General features: G+C 29.7%; 2 protein-coding genes across 2 annotated transcripts in view; one reads left to right on the top strand and one right to left on the bottom strand.

The window, feature by feature from the left end:
- Positions 1–6,855: 6,855 nt before the first annotated feature.
- Positions 6,856–13,508, bottom strand: LOC130891576 (transcription initiation factor TFIID subunit 7). Its single transcript, XM_057796400.1, has 5 exons — positions 13,281–13,508; positions 9,382–9,825; positions 8,752–8,988; positions 8,449–8,620; positions 6,856–7,672 (listed from the first exon to the last, which is right to left on the bottom strand). Exons 1-5 carry the CDS (start codon positions 13,362–13,364, stop codon positions 7,461–7,463), a joined length of 1,149 nt encoding a protein of 382 aa, XP_057652383.1. The 5' UTR covers positions 13,365–13,508; the 3' UTR covers positions 6,856–7,460.
- Positions 13,509–14,144: 636 nt separating this feature from the next.
- The window catches only part of LOC130900181 (alpha/beta hydrolase domain-containing protein 17B), a 48,795-nt gene continuing 42,565 nt past the window's right edge, over positions 14,145–20,374 (top strand). Inside the window, exon 1 of the mRNA XM_057810629.1 lies at positions 14,145–15,007. Coding sequence (XP_057666612.1) covers positions 14,364–15,007 — 644 coding nt within the window. The 5' untranslated portion in view covers positions 14,145–14,363. The remainder of the gene's footprint in view (positions 15,008–20,374) is intronic.

Genomic DNA, 20,374 nt, shown 5'->3' with positions numbered 1-20,374 from the left:
CTCAGTACAACATTATTTCTCATAGCGATAAATTCGATTATTGTAAACTGTAAATCACCAGTAAAATGCAGATTATACGCAGCTATTTATTGCAGAGGAGAAAATATGACAACAACGCATAAGGGCATTGAACCAACAATAGCCACAATAGACCATTGGTCAAAAACAAGTGGCTTACGATTCAATACATCGAAAACGAAAGCGATATGTTTCTCAAGAAGAACTCCAGCCCTAAACTTTATGTTTATGAAGAAAAGTTAGAATATGTGAAAGAAGGAAACTCCTAGGAAGGATGCTTGATCAAAAATTAACATGGAAAACACATATCCTAATATTGAAGAAAAAATGCCAGCCTGCAATTAACCTACTAAGGTCACTAGCACTCAAAAACTGTGGTGCAGACTACTCAAGTTTACTACACATATACAAATCATTGATAAAATCCAAACTTGACTACGAAGCGATCGTATACAACTCTGCTAGAAAAACTGTTCTACAGTCACTGGAGTTAATCAGAATACAGCACTCCGCACTCGTACAAGTCCCATACAAAGTTTAATCAAAGAAATTGGGGAGCTACCACTTTCTTACCGAAGACAATATCTGAGCATCTCATACGGTCACTGTAAAAGTACTTCTCAACCAACTCAACTACTCCTCCTTTTTATCACATATATCTATTCAATATGAATCTGCAACTTCCAAATATCTATGATATATCATCAATAGATGCTACCCCCCTCCCCCCATAGGCAATACCACTCCCTACTATAGACCTAGAGCTCGCCCATCTCAATAAATCAGAAACACCAACAAACGTAATAAAACAAGGATTCCTAAAAACCTTAAGTAAATATGACAACTTTTATAAAGTATACACAGATGCTTTGAAAAATCAGAATGAAGCAGAAGCCACTTTCTACTCCGAAAACCTGTCGAAATCCTTTATACTATTTGCCATTCTAGAAGCACTCGAGGAATTTCAGAAAATTGGATCCAAGAATATCCTCATAATAACAGATTCTCAAAGTTCACTAACGGCAATCTATGAACTACCTGAAAGACTACAAACTAAATAGTAAGATTTTTACAGAGTAATAACACTCGAAATAAATTACGTGGAGGTAAACTTTTGGTGAGCTGTATATATTTTTGATTCATATCATGCGAACATATTGTTCACGTTTTTAAATTGATTATTATTCTATATTATTTGCATATTATATTATTTAATAAAATTTAATAATTTCCTGGTCGTTTCTTGGATGGACAGTATAATTCGCTTCAAATAGTAATGAATATGAATATAACAAATATTTAGTAATATAAATATAGTGAGGGAAATTGTGAGAAAAAGGATCCCTGGAACTGCAATTGTACTTAAATAGGTTCCAAAATATACCTATCGATTGAATACATCTTAATTATGTAGAAAAGTATCGCAGAAAAGGATACTATGCTTTAAGTTGAAACTGCTGAACTATTTCTTGTTTTTATCCCTGATTTTGGAGATGCAATTTTCTTTCAATTTCCAAAGTTTAACACTGCAACTATTTGAACTTACATTCTAGTGTTTAGTACCTTAGAATATGCGGAACAATTCGTGAACAATGCCGGAAAACCTTTCATATTTCTATTTTTTAGAACAGTAACCAAGCTAAGTTGAAATAGTTATCTGGCCGTTAGATACCAGTACCAGTAATATATTGTCCTAATATATAAATGTTTAATAAATGTCTGTGTGTAGCTTCTAGAAGCAGCAGTCAATGTGCCTTGTGTATTAAAAAACTTTTCGCCTTATTTTTATTTTCTCAGATCTTACAAAATTTCAGAAGCACTTTCACTTAAAAATTAAACAATCCAAATCAGATTTAGCTTTATTTGATTTTCGTATAGCCAAAGAAATTTCAAATTTTCATATGATATTTTCATAGAAGTCGTCGAATAATATACCTACATGTATTATGTAAACTGAAAATAGTGGACTGTATTGTTTTCAAATGAAAGCGTACCTATATATGAAAATATAAATATATTCTAAATATTAACAAATGTATTTATTCATCTGAATATCTAAATCTTTGAAACCTAGAGTTAATTGTTGATCTAAATTTGTACTTATCTTGACTGAATCTAAAACATGTAGTTTTTTGCATTTAAGCAAGCTTTGAACTATTTCAAGATTTGCTCAGATTTTAATTATAACAATTTATACATGAGCGGGTCAATAACAGAATGAAAAACAGCTTTTGGGCAAAAAATTCTCTTTCGAGCTCTTTGTCTGTTTCTGAAAAAAATAATATTGGTCAAGGTCAACAAAATGAGTGATATCATCTACATAGCCTGCGAAGTTCTGTTTACAGTCGATTTTAAGCAAATGCGAAACCCATCTTCAATACACCCAGCCATGTAATATGTCATGGCTTCTACAACCTCTCACATTTCCAATCTCCGATCGGTCAATTTGTTTCAGGTATAGAGACCTCAAGTGATATATCTAGACTAGAGCGTTCAGTATCTTCCCTGCTTGACCGACCACAATTATATTCAATAAACTAAGTACTTTATCACTATTAAAATTGATGCTGCAGATTTCCCATAGTATTTATCATGCTTAGCTTTGAGTGATGGTTTTTGCCGCAACAAATAACGTTTAATAAGTTTACGAATTTCACTTTTTCTAGCTTGCTCAAAATTTTGGCAGGAATTAAATGAGTGATATTTGTTGACCGATGCAGTGTTGTCCTTTCAGTTCAGAGGCAGTAAAGTCACGTACTTATTGACCCGCCCTAATATAAAAAATAGTTTCCTCAAAATATCGAATTTAAACTTGTCCATCGTTCAAAGGGTTCTTAAAAGTAAAGTTTAAGCAAATACAATCGTATATGATATAGATAGGAAACATTTTAGGCAGTTAAATCTATAAATGATGAGTTATTTCACAGAAACTGGTCAAAAATTTTGTTTTAATAATGATTTTTCTAGCTAATACAACTTATAAGAATTATCCTAATAGAATGATAATCTAATTTTGTTAGATGAATATGTAATTAATAAATTTTCATAGTTGTATTTTGAACAATCCCATGCATCAGTACTGGAGAATCGAAATGCATAGAAATGAAATAGGGAAACTGTATCAAATAAACAGTTATCACACTTGACAAAAAAGCAATTGAGTGCTGAGAGAGTTTAAATTTGCAATCTATATTAATTTAATATTTTTTTAATATGTAAAGCCCTACAAACACGACCTTAATTCCAATATTTATTGATTCCAAATTAGTAGAACAAATGAAGTCATGCGTCTTATAGCGGTTCCTTACTCTACATTTCCTTAGAAAAGGAGAAATCAACACATTCAGTAACTTAAAATCGAACATTTATTTATTACACACTCAATAGTCACCTAACTACAGACACTATTTTATTTAAAAATTTTCTTTGAATCTAGTCTCTAGTAAAAAACTGCAGAAATATATTTTTAAACGATTTGTATCATAAGAAACTAAAATTTAATTTTTGATGTATGTATTTATTTGGGAAAAATTTACCTTTTTCGGGCCCTATTATCCGTAGATAAGTTTAAATTTTAACTACTTAAAAGAAAGGTATATATTACATATGTATTTTATTAGTGAATAAAAATTCTTAAAAGTATATCTGGAAAAAAATATGGAACTAAAGTGTTTTAACGGGTCAATATTAGATTGGACCAAACTATTTCTATTGTACCCTTAATATGCGGCCTTAAAATGAAATTTACAGACGCTCAAATCTATACAACTTATTTTTATGGCCTTAAAATATATTCTATGTGGTGAATTAGTAGGTAAATAAATTTTTAATATATTTCTTCTTATAATAAAAGTTTATTTGTAAATTACCAAAAATTTTGATGTGAACGATGAAATAAGTAATGTATAAAAAGTGACTTAGTTCATCGAACAAAAAAAATTATTAACCGAGTAGTGCAGTACAGTCCTGTTCTTTGAATAAATTTACTTTCGTTAAGGGATCTCCACCAAAACCTAGACGTCACAATGACTTTCCAAAACACACATAATTAAGAGTATAGTCTGTTTTACGGATAACAGTATTTTGATTCATAAGGAATCCAAATCTGGAACATGAAGGATGAAATGTAAATTACAACAAAATTTTGATATATAGGCCGAGAAATGAAAATAAAAAAGAAAAACACTATTATTATGAAACATTTCAAGCACGTGAAATGAGCTGAGTACCTTAAAATTGTTTAAATTCGTAATTTTTTTAAAAGGGAAGTGTTCCTGATTATAAAAGATTAGATTAATGTACCTACCGCCACTATCTTTGTCAAAACTTGGTGATAATCTACGTTTTTTGTTTGATTCTTTTCTGACGCATCACAGATCCTTCTTTATTATTCTAAAATAACATTCTTTGAATATTTTTCTAAATTAATGTATTGATCTTTTTTGCTTTTTATTATTTCTTATAATAGTGCAGGGCATAGTGGCGCTAAATAGATTTGAAAAATGTTGTTTTTTATATGTTTTATTCACAGTATAACAATATGCTTCCTTCATACATACACTTTGACACGAATTACCTTGATCGTCATTGCCTATGGACTATGATCGTTCTTCCACGTTAGTTCCAATCTTTTAACTGTTATAACTCAGTGACTATGATCTTTCTCGCCTAAATGATAGTACAGTTAAAAACTACTTGTAATAATCAAAAGGTTCCCGTGGTAATCTGAATTTGGCAAAAAATTGGACTCGTTTTTCCCCGTTGCTCTTCATATGTATAGGACCAAACAGATTACGACGTGCTAGAATACTTCATTATTAGGAGCAACCGAATAATAAATCAAAAGCATAAATAATCTATAATATTCCATAAATTTGATTTGCTTCTGTAAAATTGTATTTAGGTCAGTGGATGAATCTTAATCAAATAACACTTGTAAATGTTAATTCAAACTGGACACATCATACTACATATCTCTAAAGCCAATTAGAGAAAAATATAAGTTGAAATAAAGAAATTTTCTTCAAAAAATAATGAAATTTTTGGTAAAATACAAAAAACTAACAATTACTTTAGTTTCATATTCTAGGCCAGGTTTCAGATGGAACAAAAATATATGTAAATGCGATTTTCAATTTACTTCGTTTTTGTCCCATCCAATTAAAAACAAGTGTCTAGTGATAAATCGAAGAGAACCAAACTAATATGAAAAATATATTCAAACCGAATTGTTGACTTTATTAAATAGGTATATGTATATTTTGTGATCTAAATTGTCTACTCAATGCATGTGTAGAAATCTTATTTGTTGTCCAATAAAACTTTAACCATACTCGCTACGTTAATGTGAGAAAACACATCTTTGGTGTGTTAAAATAACCATGTAAGTGTCAATGTCCATAACAGCCGTTAAGACATATTATTTGTTATAAATGACTAGTTATTTATAACTGTTATTAGTTAATGTATATGCATGTGATGTAATATTGATGTTGATTAAATATTATACTGTAACTAATGTTATTAATAGTAAAATAACCCAACCCGTAATGAAAAAAATTTTAAATTTACATAAAAAAGTCAGCAGTGCTCATTAAATAAAATATTCAACATATAAAGTATATTCAATGGTGATAATCGGGAGAGAAGGCCAATATTATGTTACAATAAATGTATTAATAAGAAAAAACTGGAGCAATTAAATACAGAAAATATGAAAATCTCAATAATAAAAATATTTAGTAACCCCCTAATCTTATTGTCAACAGTACAGAAGACAGCATAAGTAAACTACAAGAAATGAGAATACACCAAAACCAGTTTCTTACAAAACATAACAAATTTATAAAATTCAATATAACCACCAATCAAAAGATGATATCTTACGGAAAAACCCTGTATTCAGAGGAGATGGGATAGTGGTAACACATAATCATTAATTGTAATGTCTTATAGTCACTCCCAAATATGAGCTCCATAATTAAAAGCGTTTGGTAGATATTAAAACAACATTCTCGCTAACTCCCTAAAAGGATTTGATCTCCATTATAATTCAGATTATAAAAAATGTGTATATAAAGCCCTTACTTTTGAACGTTCTATCCGCTCTAGAATAGTACATAATTCTGTACTAAATTTTATCTTTTAACTATTATATTAACTGGCAGTTAATATAACAAGTAAATATTTTTCACAATACCTAACCTTAGCGTGGTGTGTATCCGAACAAATTTAAATATCTTGATATTTAAAAGATAACAAATATCACCATGAAAAAACTCCTTATATTCTGCAAAATACAACTCCCAGGAATTTTAATGCAATACTTACTCATCCAAAAAAATAACTGTAATTGGAAGTAATGTGAGAATAACATTGAATTCCTCTAGTTTCATAATATTATATAATAAAAAACTTTTTGGCACTAATTTTCATGAACCTACTATGAACATTTTCTATTTGGGCGTACTCAAGATCAGGTAAATATTCCATTACCTGAATATTTTATTATACTGAATACATAATCTGGTCCTTTTTCAGGATGTTAAAGGAATGCTTGAAAAATCAGACAGTGTTAATGCGAATGTTGGTGTAGTAGTACTAAACAAAGTATTCAAAATTGAAGGTGTCAGAAATTCAATTTTACATTCCAAATTAAATTGATTGTAAGCTCTAGCGTAATAATAACAAAATTTTAGCAACTGTAGAATCACTATAGAGGGTAGCTGGGTGACAGATTACAAAAATTGAATTTATTTCAAATTAGGTAGGAAACAAAGTATTAATACAACACTTTTTAAGAAATATTAATAAATAGGTGAAAGTAAAACACTCAAACAACTATAATTCTTTAATAAAATAAAAATATAATTTTTAGTTACTGTAAAAAGTGGTACATATTTTATAAATAAAGTTACATAAATATGTTTATTACAATATACATTTAATGAATTATTATAAATTAAAAATATTTGATTTTACTTATGATTTAAATTATAAAAGTATCTGTATAAAAATGTATATATTATACAGGGTGTTTCATCAGAAATGGACATATAGATAAACCAATTTGGTGTTTCCAAATATCCTATATTCAATACATCTTCTACACTTTGTGACTGATAAATACTAAATTTAGCAAAGTTCATTTTAACTTCCGAATTACCCTATATATTATTTCGAAATTGGAAACAATAAAAAGAAAATAAAAAATTTTAAAATTGCTCTTCCTAATAACACGATTTTGTAAATTATTATTCACAGACAATATTTTGCCCTTCTTAATAAAACACCCAAAAAGTAACCATTTGAGAAGAGAAACTTCTTAAATGAGATCAAGTCATTTTGAATAAGAGACTAGTCAAAAATAAAGAGAAATATTCCATATATACACCAAATACTAATAATAGAAGCTTTATTATTGAGATGTACAACCCGATTGTTCAATCCATACTTTGTTTCAATAATTCCAGAAGATCATATTTCTCTTGTTCTTTTTCAATCTGTTCTTGTAACAAACTTTCCGACATATCTTGGAATCTCTGTCTTAGCGCCAAATTTTCTATATTTTCAATTTTTGTTTCCTGTTGTTGTCTCTTATCTTTCAAGTCTGCTATTTCTAATTCTATTTCGTCAAGTCTGGCTTGAACGCTCACTAAAAACAAAATTAATTCAATTTCCATCCTGACAAGAAAAACTAATAAATAAAATTTAATAGTATAATAGAAAAATATCAATTGAAAATGGAACTGGAAGTTTAATATAAGTTATTTATCAATTTTTTTGCTAAATGTGAAACACAGTATAAGTGTAATTTCATATTTTCAATTGTATATGTTGAGGTAGGTTATTTATTGATATTCGAGATCTCTATAAAATTAGTCATAAATCTCAGTCATAGCAAATTGTACTTTTGCATGAATAATTACAAGATTATTCATTTGGAACAGCTTTGATGTTCAAATTAAATACATTTGATTCTTTCTCAAACCACATGAGAATCATTGAAAGACACAAGAATATGACAGTTTCTAAACTTTCAAAACATAACATGGAATTTAAGATTATTGCCTAAAGAGGATGAAAGGCAAATATTGAAAAAAAGTTTTATCAGTCAAATATTTGTGACAAGATAAGCATTAAAGCAAAAGGAACAATGAGAGCTATCATATTTATGTTTACCAGTTGGCATCACCTCATCACCCTCAAATTTACAATATAAACAGGAAATATGATACACTTTATTTTTGACAAGAAGCCCTGAAAAGATTTGAAATCAAGATCAAAACAATGTATTTATTTATTATTCATTTGTATTTTAAACTCTAATTTACAACTATAAGACCAAACAATTGACAAAAACAAGACTCACTGAATTATTGCATTTAGTAACTTTTGTCATTAATTTAATATGCTGAAACACAATATTACCTCTAAGATTCCCTTTGTTCTCAGGTGCTCTCAAGTATGCATCCGAATATGAGTTGCTTGAAGATGATTGTGGGTAATAATCCATTTCTTGCATTAAATTTGGAGATTGATCAATCTCTCTAAACATATCACTAGTAAATTCTGTTGGTAGCTTAGATTCTGCTGAATTATTCTAAAAAATATCATGAGCTAGAAATTTATATTCCTAAGATAGATAATGCACATATCAATAAATTAAAATTCGTATTACAAAGAAGTAACAGCATTTGTGGGTAGGAGTTTCTAATTGAAAATAGTACATACCAGGACTGAATTAGAATCTGTAAGATGGCTGTCTTCTCCTGAATTTTGACTATTTTCATCTAAAACATCTAGTACATTAAGATGTGCATCTTCATCTTCCGAGTCACTAACAGCACCTCCAAATATTTCATGTTCGGCAACATTTTTTATGGGTTCTGATGGATCTTTCTTTACAACAGTCCCTTTATTTACTTTATTTTCGTCTTCTTCATTTATTACTTCCCATTTTACACTTACCTGTGAACAAATAATATGGAATATTATATTGTCAGATTAATTGGAGCTGAAATAAAAAAGAAATTCGGAAGATTTTAATGAAAATTCCCAATCAGCCTATATCCTTGACAGACATAGAAATGCAGAATATTTTCTGCTGACACAACAAAAAAACATCTTCCAACACTCTACGAAACTGTTTTGTAAATGGCTGACTAGAAAATTTACAGAAGACTCAACAAATTGGCCAATTTTCTTTATATAAGAAAACTGATGTATCATTGTTGAATAAACTTATATAAACATTATACCAAATTCCTTACAATTATCTTTCTTGGTATATTTATTTTCAAATTAATTTTCTGTTTTTAGAAGAATAGATCAACTGTATCAATTTTAAATAATTATCCTTACCGCATCATTATCACTTCTTAAAAGTCTTTTAACCTCTTTTTCAATTTCAGGAGCTTCTACATATTTTTTCTTTAATGTTTTTCTAAAACGTCGTTTTCGTACATTTTTAACAGGAGGTGTTATCCCATGTGGCCACAAATATTTCTTATCAACTTTATTGGAATCTTTTTTCTTTTTCTGAGGTGAGTCCTCATCTGTGGTTGTCTGGTCATCATCTTCTTTACAAATAAGCATCTGACATATATCAGCAGTTTTATAAAAACCTTTTCCATCGATAGTTTTTAAGGATTCAACTATTGTCGGCAGATCCACCACTTTTGCAGACATCAGCCAATGATCTACTCTGACTTCACCATGACGCATGTCATGTTCAATATTGATAGTAACTCTATCTTCTAATGAACTATTGTTTCGAATGGCTTCACGTAAAACTCTTGAAGGTTCCTGGAACATTTTTAAGGAAACAATAAGATGAATGTAACTAAATCTATCTGCAGCTAATTGTACAAGATTTAATTATTTAAGTGCTAATTTGATAGGAGAATTGGACTAGCTATAAAAACTAATAGTTGATTCATAATAAGTCATTAACAACATATGGTTGAGTGGGGTAAATGTAAACAGGGATAATTGTAAACAATATCAGATTTCAATTTCGGCCAAATCGCCGACTTCCACTGTTAAATTTCGGTTTGTCCCTTCTGTCAATGAATACAAACGAATTTGCTTCTTAGACACTTTATCAGTCTGCTGTGATCATTAGCCTAAGGTGCTGCAAAAATTGCGTTTTTCTCTTTTGAAGGTTATGTGAGATAAGTGTGCAGTTTTGTTTTTTTAAAGGTATGTATTGCTGTGTTTGTTCATTTATTGTGAAAAAATGTCTTTTTAGCCGATTCTGCTTGTACAAACATTATATAAACAAGATTTTATTTTGTTGTTTACATTTACCCCATAAAATAAGGTGATGGGGCAATTGTAAACTATTTTGGGGTAAATGTAAACCAATAAGATATCTGATAATATCAAAGATAATATATTATTTTTCAATATTAATATATTTATTATTGTTTCAAATGCCCCGAAAATATGTGCCAAAAACCAGTGGAGTGGCTTATACCAAACAAGACCTCGCAAATGCTGTTTCTGATGTGAGAAACAAAAATATGACCCATCGAGCTGCAGCTGAATTCTAACATGTACCAATTGGTGTCACCTCGCAACGAATCAATGGAAGAAAGACTTCAATTGAGGCAAACCGGGGGCGTAAGACTGTTTTTAACCAAGAAACTGAAAACAAAATTGTGGATTATTTGTTGTCTCGAGCCAACGCTAGATATCCGTGTGACAAGGATGAACTCCTTAATCTAATTCAGGAGTATGTAAAATCAAATATTTTGCAGACCCCATTTACTGATGGTAGGACAGGAAGTGACTGGTATTATGCTTTTATTAAGCGACACAAAGATCTTATTTCCCTCAAAAAGCTGGAGCACCTCCAAAAATGCAGACAAGATGCAAGAAGGCCAGATGTTATTTATGATTTTTATAAAGAGCTAAAAAATACTTTGACTCGTCTTCATCTTAACACAGAGGATAAAGCTTGCTTCATATTTAACGCTGATGAATGAGGTTTTAAAAGCGACCCCATTCCCTATTGGTGTAAAAGGAAAAGCCTTACAAAGGGTTTCTGGAGGATCAGGACGAGAATCAACAACATTCTTCGCTTGCAATGGAGCTGACGGATCAACTCTTCCACCATTAATAGTATTCAAGGGAGCTGCGGTACAGGCAAGGTGGACATTGGAGAAGGCGTTTCCAGGAACTCTTTATGCAGCCTCGCAGAACGGATGGATGGAGGAACCCCAATTTCATACATGGTTCATTAAGTTCATTACTCGTGTTAAAAAAATTCCGTGAAAAAACATCGCATCCACAGCAAGCAGCTGTTATCATTTATGACGGCCACTCTAGTCACATAAGTATTCACATTATTGAAGATGCAATTGCTGCAGCCACTAGACAAATGTGTTTGTGGGCCGGTTAGGAATATTTCCCGTAGATGAATCAAAATTCCCAACAAGTTCATTTAAAAAAGGGCAGTTGGATGCTTATTTATAAACAATATCCAAAACAGCAAAAGATAATGCTGCAGAAGTAATATATAATGAAGTAATCAATTTGGCTGTAACATCAGCATTAGATATGATGTCACCACCTCAAGAAGAAGACACAAGACTTGTCAGCATCTAATTACTGAAACGTGTACGACCAACTGTCAGAAAAATAATCCCGAAATGGTGAGTGAACCCAAACCTGGAATATCCAATGTAAACAAAATACCGGAAGCAAATGGCGGCTTGGAAAAAGACATTAACCAGGATGCAATCTCCTCAGAATCCTCTTTGCAAAAGCTTTTTTTCAAGTCTCCATAAAACAAAGAAAATGTATCAACAATAGAGGAAACTAATTCACCTCCAAAGAAATTAGTTATTCCAAGGCTAAAACAAATGACATATGGCGAGGTTTTGACAACAGAAGAAATCTTGAAGAGGCTCGGAAAAAAATCTTTAAAAGCTCAACCCAAAACAAAGCAGAAAACAGTCAAAAGAAAAGTGGAAAATCAGGGAGTGAAGGTTCTCTATGCTTAAACAATGTTGACAGTCCATTAGAAGGAGATGTTCCTGATGAGATCCAATTTCGATAACAAAAATCCCAGTTTTAGATTTAAAATGTGGAAGTTTTGCACTTGTGCAATTTAAGGGTGGTAAAAGAAAGACAACTACCTACAAATATGTATGCTCTAATGAAAATATTGTTGACAGAGAAGTAGACGTAGTAGGATTAAAAAGTATAGATGATACAAAGCAAAATTCTGCAATTCAGTCAAATGATGTGTTTCATTGGTGAAGACCAGATTATAGGAGTATTACCCTTTCCAATCATTAAAATGAAGGGGGAAAGAATATATTACAACTTTGAAAAAAAAGTTCCCATTTTGGAAAATTAACAGTTTTATGTTGCTTTTAATATTATAACAATTTCCCTGTTTCATATTTTAATAACATTTGTATTTTTTTATAAATATTTGAATAAAAGAGTAGAAAAAGCTAGTTTATTGCATTTTTAGGGGTAAATGTAAACATTGTTTTAATTTAGTATGCACTGCTTAAAATAAACCCTCGAATAAACCTAAGTGTCAAATATTTACAATTAGCCCATTTCCCAATATGTAGTATGTATGGCACAACTGATAAATGTTTACAATTACCCCGAAGGTGTGGGGGTAAATGTAAACATACATTTTTTTTGAACATTTTGGTAGTTTACTAATTTTTTTATTTTTTGTATTTTTGCTCAAGGTACCATAAAATGAAGATGTCAATTATTATGATGCCATGATTTCAGATCCAAAAAATCTTAGAACAAACTTTTACCATAAAGATAAAAAAGAAAAAAAAAGTAACTTGTCAAAATCGTTTACGTTTACCCCATTCGACCTTAAAAATGTAATATTTGATAAGACTAGCATCCTTAAAACCATACAAAATTGTACATATATTGCATCAACAAAATAAGCTATTTTGAAAATGTGATTTAAATATTATACTCATTTTAATAATAATGTAAACATTTTACAAAACCATAAATTAGAAATTGTGACAATAATTTGGAGGGAAGAGAGTACCTAAGGTTGTAAGTAGTTCATTGAGAAAATCTTATAGATCATGAACCATTTTAAAATTGAAATAAATCAGAAGAAAACTTAACAATTTCTGGAGATAGTAAGCCAATGTGAATAAGAAATACTTTTTTATTTCTGCTTTTTGAGCAGTAACTGTAGTTGGAAGATTACTTTTTACTGTTGACATTATTTTACTTCAACATAATCAAGTACATACCAATGGTAGACGGAGTATAATTTGTGATTCCAGTTCAAGAGGCGCTTCTGTTTCTCCCTTCTCTCCTCTATCTGATTTATGCATGTCTGTTTACTAATTTTCAATGAATTAATATATTTTTCCAAAATTTCTGAAATCCACGACATCAATAAATGAATCCGTAACAGTACTAAGTCTTCTACATAAACATTATATTTACTATGTGTTATCATTCTGAACATCAATGACAAGAGACAGCGTTTCTAGATAAGTTCTTCTTTTCTAAATGTGCTGGTTGATCTACAAACAAATGAAATATTCTATATTTGGAAAATGAGCATTGTGGAGCTTATTCTTATTTTTTCCATAAAATATTTATTTCAGCTGGATCTTATAACTTCTGACACGCCTTTTTTTGGTTTTATGAAGAGCTGCTTCAGGAATAGTTGACTTGTTAGTATTATTTGTTCAGGTGATTTTATTATTATTTGATTTGATTCTCTGCAAAAAGTACAGCTCTCAAAAGAAAGGTAACGTCATAGTTTTTAGTAGTTATTGAAAATAATTATAAATTAAATATAACATTATTACAAGATGATTTACCCTTATGCTTTTATTGCCAATCTAATTTTGGCCAATAATTTCATTCACATGTTTGGATTTTAATAATAATGAATAGTGTAACAGCTTGTTTTTTTTTTTCGAAATAACGTAATAGAGTAGGATAATTTATATTCTATAGTTCTAAAATTGCTAGCTATGGAATCGAATGTAAGTGACATACACCAATTGACAATTTCTCATTAAACAAATGGGACATATTCTGACAAGTGACATGTGTATTATCAGATACACTTGGCTTTATCAATTACAATGTAGAGCTAACGAACGCGTTTTATTATATTAACGTAAAAGCAGAAGCATAATATAATGTGTAGTAGTGAAAAGAACAAGAACGTTAGTTTTAAGCTGTTTGCTGCAAGCAGGCTATAAATTTAAAATGGCGTTGTCAACAATGAGCAGGAAGATTTTGTTATAGTATTCATAAACTATTAAAACTAGTTATAACTAAATAACACATAGTTATCTATTTAATTGAAAAAAATGAACGGTCTAAGTTTGAGTGAATTGTGCTGCTTATTTTGTTGTCCACCTTGTCCAAGCAAAATATCTGCTAAACTAGCCTTCTTACCTCCTGAACCAACATATGAATTTGTTTCTGATGAAAATGGAAAGTATAGTTTTGCACTAACTGAGCGGGCAGAATGGCAATTTTCAGAAAGAGAAAAAGAAAATATAGAAGTATTTTTCACTAGAACAATCAGAGGAAATCGAATTGCTTGTTTATTTGTTAGATGCACTAGTAATGCTAGGTTTACAATTTTATTTTCCCATGGAAATGCAGTAGATTTGGGACAGATGAGCAGTTTTTATTTGAGTTTGGGCTCTCGTATTAATTGTAATATATTTAGTTATGACTACTCGGGTTATGGTGTAAGTGCAGGGAAACCTTCTGAAAAAAATTTATATGCAGATATTGATGCTGCATGGCAAGCACTAAGGACTAGATATGGTATTAGCCCTGAAAATATTATCCTTTATGGCCAAAGTATTGGCACAGTACCTACAGTTGATTTAGCTGCAAGATATGAAGTTGGAGCTGTGATATTGCATTCTCCTCTCATGTCCGGAATGAGAGTCGCCTTTCCGAATACAAAAAGAACTTGGTTTTTTGATGCCTTTCCCAGGTTAGTAACTTATTTTATTATTACTCCTAATATGTATATAAATTTGTACACAAAATAATTCATTCCTATGGGTAGGATACTTTAACAAACAACAATAAATAAGGACATAGCCATTATGACAATGATTTTCATTTTGAGAAAACTGATGTATTATTATTCTAAGTACTATTTATGATTGAAAATAGACCTCCACTAACTCATGTTTTGTACCTTAGGTATGTATATATAGTCTAATAATCTTCACTTTAGTTTTTAAAATGCACAGCTTATGGAAGACATTCTTATTCTTTTGCGATATAGACTTATGTTATTAACTTTTGTCTTGTGTTATTTCAGTTTGTTTTTCAATAATTTGAACGAAATTTGTATATGTAATCATTGTTGCCACATCATTGATTCACCAGTTGAGTTGATAATATGAATGGAAAATTATTCATAAAAAAAGATAATTTCATGAAATTTCATGTTAAAAGAATAAGTTATATTAGTTCACAAAAGTGAATACATCCTTGTCATTAACAAGAGATTGAAGCTAACAAATAAAATCTTATCATTGTTTAGAATGAAGTTTTAATCAATCTTTATTTAGATTGTTTTAAATTTGTTACAAAATACAGATGCTAAGGCTAACATAACAGAACATGATTGACTATTATGTGACCAGCAAACTATCCAATTTAATTGTTTTTATTTTCAACATTTATTTTATTGTCAAGTAGGTATTCAGGTATTATTGAGCTTTATAAGTAGCCAGATATTAAGATTTTTACTCATTTTTGAGTAGCTTCTCTTTGCTTGCTGTAATTTCTTTGGATAAACCGTCCATATAGTACTAAATATAGATTAACTAATTTATTGTAGTTTTTATCTTTAAGTAATGGTAAATATTCATAGGAGGAAACAAAGTATCAAACCAAGAATATAGATTTTGTTAAATTTTTTAAAATTCTACTAACTAGATAGGTCATATTATTAATAAATTGGTTTGTATAGTGGAAAAATATATTATGCAAAGAGAAGGCAGGTCTGATAGTTAAATTAAGAGATAAAGCATAATAAATTATAGATAAATTATAAGACTACTTTATTAGCGAGACATATTAGATGTCTAATAATAATAAACAATTATAATAAAGATCCCCAGAGTACTATATCACATTTGACATATATTTAAACAGAAATTGTTGTTTTTGCATTTTTATTTTACCATTTTGGTAATCATAGAATTTATGTATTCTTCTTTCATCAAACTCATTCTTTTGGTAATTGAAGTCTATACTGTGATAATTTTCCTGATATTCGCATCTCTTTTGCTGTTTCATTTTACTAAAATCAATTGTAACATTACAGCACTTCTCTTTCTTGAATAATATTAATTAAACTATATTCCATGCTTATTTTTTAAAGACAAATTCTATTTCCAATGTTCATCAAATAAATATTCAATAAGTTATGTTATTACCATTTAAAATCAATTAACCATACAAAAAAGGATGCCTATAATATTCGGAATTTTGTTTTCATAATAATCTGCCACTGCAGTTTCATCCACAAGCTTTTCTTCTCACAGTTTTCTCCACAAGCATTTCTTTCTGCAGTTCTATCCACAAATTTTCAATTCTGTTTTGTTCAAATCATCTGCTGAATAAGATTTTTGCACAATTTTGATATATTTTTGGTATGGTTGTCCTGCTGAAATGTAAATTGATGAAACAATATTGATGAATTTGAGAATGTACTCTCCAGTACCATTCCATTTATCTGCAACCAAAAAATAGTCTTTTCTTACTTCTATTTTATTCTTAAATTACAAAAAATTATTGAGAAAACATAGAGATCACTCTAAAAAATTAATAAAATGTCGTTAAACCCAATTATTACAAATCACATTATTGTTGACATAACTAAATCAGTCGGCCAGATTTTTATCCAAACTATATTCTCTCAAGAGTCACAAAGTTAAAAATAAATCAATTTAATGCTAGTAACATATCATCAGATGGGAGGTTTTCTAATAATAAATTTCAATCCTCATTACTACAGTTTAAATTCTCAATTCATCTATTCACACTTTCAACAGTTAGATTGTTTTCTTCTGAATTACCATCTAAAAAGAAGTTCCTTAAATAAAAATACGTAATAATTGCATATATGTCCACTATTTTATAAAATCCGTGATTTTGAAATTATTATATATGATACTGAAAATATTACAGTTTTCTAACAGACTAATGTTTTCGACGATCCCTCTTTATGTCTCTAATGACATGAGCTGTTATCAGAAGATATGGTGAATTATTTTAGAAAAAACAAAGTAAGAAATAAACATATAATATTAATTAATTTCCTCCAAAGTACCACTCTTGGCTAGCAATGCATTTATCCTAATGTCGAATTTATGAGTATTTTTTGATAACTTCTTTCAAAATTGCTTTTATCTGCTTAAACTGACTCATTTCTACGTTTAAATAGCTCATCCACTTGTGAACAGTCATCAAAGTTGCTATAGTTCACTATAAATTGTAAGTACTGTATAGTTTCAATAAGCTTTTGTAAGTTTTCCAGATTTCAAAGTTAAAAATATATGCAATAGCCAATGAATATTTTTATCTCTCATTTTCTTAGACAAAATTTTTTTCTATCATAAGTTACTAATTGACCCTTGTGAAGTTATCAACGGATTTCTGCCACGAATGATTTTTTACAAAATAAACCGAAATTTTCGAAAAATATTCCAATAGAAGAGGCATAATAGGCTACATAATTTTACTACAAAAAATTGAAGATTAAGTGAATAAAACTTTTTTAAATATATGTTTTTGTACAATTCTGAATTGCAGGCCCCAAAAATGGAGAAAAACTATTTAACTATTACAAACTTCACCCAATTAGAAAACAATTAACCAAAAATTGTGTTGTAAGTATTTTTTATAACGCCAAAATAAATTCATAAAGTTTACGCGCATCGTTCGTTTTAAATTCGGAGCCCCAAAATTTTTCCAAATCTCCTTCAGCTCTTGCGAAGGGTACTTAATAAATATTCTATTAACAAAAAATTGTGATATAAGTATTTCGTTTAACGTCAAAAAAATTTTACACTTGAGCGCTGACGCGCATTGCCCATTTTAAAATCGAAACCCCAAAATTTTTTCAAATTTCCTTCAACTATTGCAAAGGATACTCAAAAAGCAACTCATTAACAAAAAATTGCGTTTAAACGTAAACTTCATGAATTTTTGGACGTCATAAAAAATATTTAAATCACAATTTTTGGTTAATAGGTTCCTTATTATGTGTCCTTTGCAATTGTTAAAAAAAATTTTGGGACTTCGATATCAAAACGAACGGTTAATTGTTTTCTGATTGTGTGAACTTTGTAATAGTTAAATAATTTTTCTTCATTTTTGGAGTATGCAATTCAGAATTGTACAATAATACATGTTTAAAAATTCTTTATCCACTTAATCTTCAATTTTTTGTAGTAAAATTAAGTAATCTATTATAATGCCATTTTATCTCTTCTCTACTGACATATTTTCAGTTCATTTTGTAAAAAAATATTCCTGATAGAAATCCATTGATAACTTCACATGAGTTGTTAATTGTACTTTAGACAACAAATTCTCTTCTCATTCAATGGCACTAATTTAGGACAGAGTTCATTTTTCTGATACATGAATATTTCCTTTAATGAGAGTGTAAGCTATTTTTTAAATTTTCATTTAGATTTAAATAGTGTCTAAATCCGAGCAATTTGAGCGATAAATATTCAAATACAGTTGATGTGTATATAATATTATATTTGACTTCATTATTGTATCAAAACAATTTCAAGTAAAATAAATTCGTGACTGAATAACAATCAACAATTATAATTATATATTTTCAGAGATTAATGCAGTATTAAAGTGTGTACACATCCTATATTAACTACTGTATTCGGTGGATGCAATGTTTTGTGATTCTGTTGTCTGTGTATTTTTAAGATTTTAAGAATGCTTGTCTTATATAAATAGCAGCTGAATGTGTACACAAGCTATGGGATGTAAAATGTCTTTAGTACTGTTATGAAAGTATTGCAACATGTATGATAGCCAGAAAAACATATGCTTACTTTAGTTGAACACTTTCTATGCGGAATACTTATTTCGTTTATTTAAGCTTACATCTTTGAACCCAACTATTTTATAGGTTGATCTATGCAAGAGGAATATAATGTGGGGGAGAAGTGTGAAATCTCGTAATCAAAACAAGATAGTTCGTATTGTATATTGGGAAAAGTATATTGCAGATTTTTCGTTTTTTATATTATTGAGATCTCCGCATTTGTAATATTCGAAATATCATAATTAGTCTTAAATCAAGTGCAAACCATATTGGAAGTTAGATTTTTTTAGAAATCTTGTAAATTGAATTGTTAGTCTTCATGATAAGAAGTGAATATAGTATTCTAATGATAGAAGGTGCAATAATAAAAAAATATATTGTAGTATTCAATTCATTCAAAAATACGTACTTTCCCAAACCGCTTCATGATGCACGAAAAACGAAGGATCCTTAATAAATTTTTTGATGAAGTAATTTTCACTGCACTGAATTCAGGGGCTAACCTCAATAACCCCAAACTAAAACCTATAGTCAATACTCAGTTATTGAGTCATATTATAAGGTTTCAGGACTCGCGTTGAAATGAAGCTTTTCAGCTCATTACTTATGCGGAGTATAGTTAATGTCAACAACTTCATCATATATATCCGTGTCAGATATGTTAAAGTACAATAATTCGATATCGAATGCCGTCCCTGTACTATACCTTATCTAGCGGATTTTGCAGCAATGCGGCACAGATCCCTCCCACGTGGCTTTTTAGTTGTGGTATATTATGGTGGCTCCGATGTGGGCTAATAACTATGCCGTTCCCCGTTTCGCCCCGGATGTTCACGGGATGATCATGCACTGATCATTGTTTTGGTTCACTATTTTCCTTCGATATCCTTGGACTTTGATCGTCCAAGTTTTTCATTGAACACTTGATAAACTAACCATGTCTTTTCTGCCACTAAGCGTATAACTTTAAATTGTCTAAACGCATAGCTTCTCTTCATGTCAAGCTCTTGAATCTTTGAAGTGTTAATGTGGTATTGGAGCATTAGCTTATACTGATTTTGTTTATTTAACTTATCTTAAACGTTTAACACTAGTAATTTCTTTCCATGTAAACATATCGTGAACAACAATGTTGTCTACTATTATTTTCTATAAAAAATCATAGAGGAAACGTACAAAAATTAATAATTTAAAAAACAAATGAAAAGATACAAATTTGTACACGTACATTCCCATTTTAATGCTATGATTTCCTTCAGG

Source organism: Diorhabda carinulata, chromosome 1 (genome assembly GCF_026250575.1).
Source record: "Diorhabda carinulata isolate Delta chromosome 1, icDioCari1.1, whole genome shotgun sequence".
In the NCBI taxonomy this organism is placed as follows: Eukaryota; Metazoa; Arthropoda; class Insecta; order Coleoptera; family Chrysomelidae; genus Diorhabda; species Diorhabda carinulata.
The sequence above is the reverse complement of the archived record's forward strand: the minus strand, read 5'-3'. Positions and strand labels throughout refer to the sequence as shown.

Excerpts from the sequence above, each read along its gene's own strand:
- LOC130891576 (XM_057796400.1), bottom strand. The coding sequence starts at position 13,364 with ATGCATAAATCAGATAGAGGAGAGAAGGGAGAAACAGAAGCGCCTCTT. Across the intron at positions 9,826-13,280 it reads TTATACTCCGTCTACCATTG|GAACCTTCAAGAGTTTTACG; the intron begins GTATGTACTTGA and ends AAAATGTTCCAG. Across the intron at positions 8,989-9,381 it reads TAAGAAGTGATAATGATGCG|GTAAGTGTAAAATGGGAAGT; the intron begins GTAAGGATAATT and ends ATTTGTTCACAG.